Source organism: Priapulus caudatus, unplaced genomic scaffold (genome assembly GCF_000485595.1).
Source record: "Priapulus caudatus unplaced genomic scaffold, Priapulus_caudatus-5.0.1 Scaffold3940, whole genome shotgun sequence".
NCBI lineage: Eukaryota > Metazoa > Priapulida > Priapulimorpha > Priapulimorphida > Priapulidae > Priapulus > Priapulus caudatus.
The window spans coordinates 10197-10888 of NW_014581001.1; the positions used below are offsets into that span (position 1 = coordinate 10197).

Here is a 692-nt window from a genome sequence, read left to right on the forward strand (position 1 = left end):
TATATATATATATATATATATATATATATATATATCTATATATATATATATACTATATATACTATATATATATATATATATACATATACTATATATATATATATACATATATATATAGATATGTTATTATACTATAACCTAAAAAATATTTTCCGCTCGCTGCGCTCACTAACTGTCCCAAAGATTTTTAAACGCTTGGTACGCTCGCCATCGTTGCCCATATGAAGCAGCTAAATTAGTCCCTGACAGCGTTTCTCGTTCCTGCCACCAGGTGACGGTGGAGTATCGCTTCGAGGGCGGCGCGTGCGTGCCGATACGCGCACACACGCTCGTCGTGTCCTGCCAGCACGACCCCAAGGTCACGAACGAGGAGCTGCGCGCGGACATCATGGAGAAGGTCATCAAGAGCGTCGTGCCGAGCATGTACCTTGATAGTCGCACCGTCTGCCACATCAACCCGTCCGGCAGGTAGGGAGGGTGGGAGGGGAGGGTGGAGGGAGGGGGAGCATGTACCTTGATAGTCGCACCGTCTGCCACATCAACCCGTCCGGCAGGTAGGGAGGGTGGAGGGGAGGGTGGAGGGAGGGGGGAGCATGTACCTTGATAGTCGCACCGTCTGCCACATCAACCCGTCCGGCAGGTAGGGAGGGTGGAGGGGAGGGGGGAGCATGTACCTTGATAGTCGCACCGTC

The 692-nt window shown here is 49.6% G+C and overlaps 1 protein-coding gene across 1 annotated transcript in view; it reads left to right on the plus strand.

Annotated features, from left to right (window-relative positions):
• The window catches only part of LOC106819660 (S-adenosylmethionine synthase-like), an 11986-nt gene that overhangs the window by 9446 nt on the left and 1848 nt on the right, over nucleotides 1–692 (plus strand). The window contains 1 exon segment of the mRNA XM_014824260.1: nucleotides 272–487. Coding sequence (XP_014679746.1) covers nucleotides 272–472 — 201 coding nt within the window. The 3' untranslated portion in view covers nucleotides 473–487.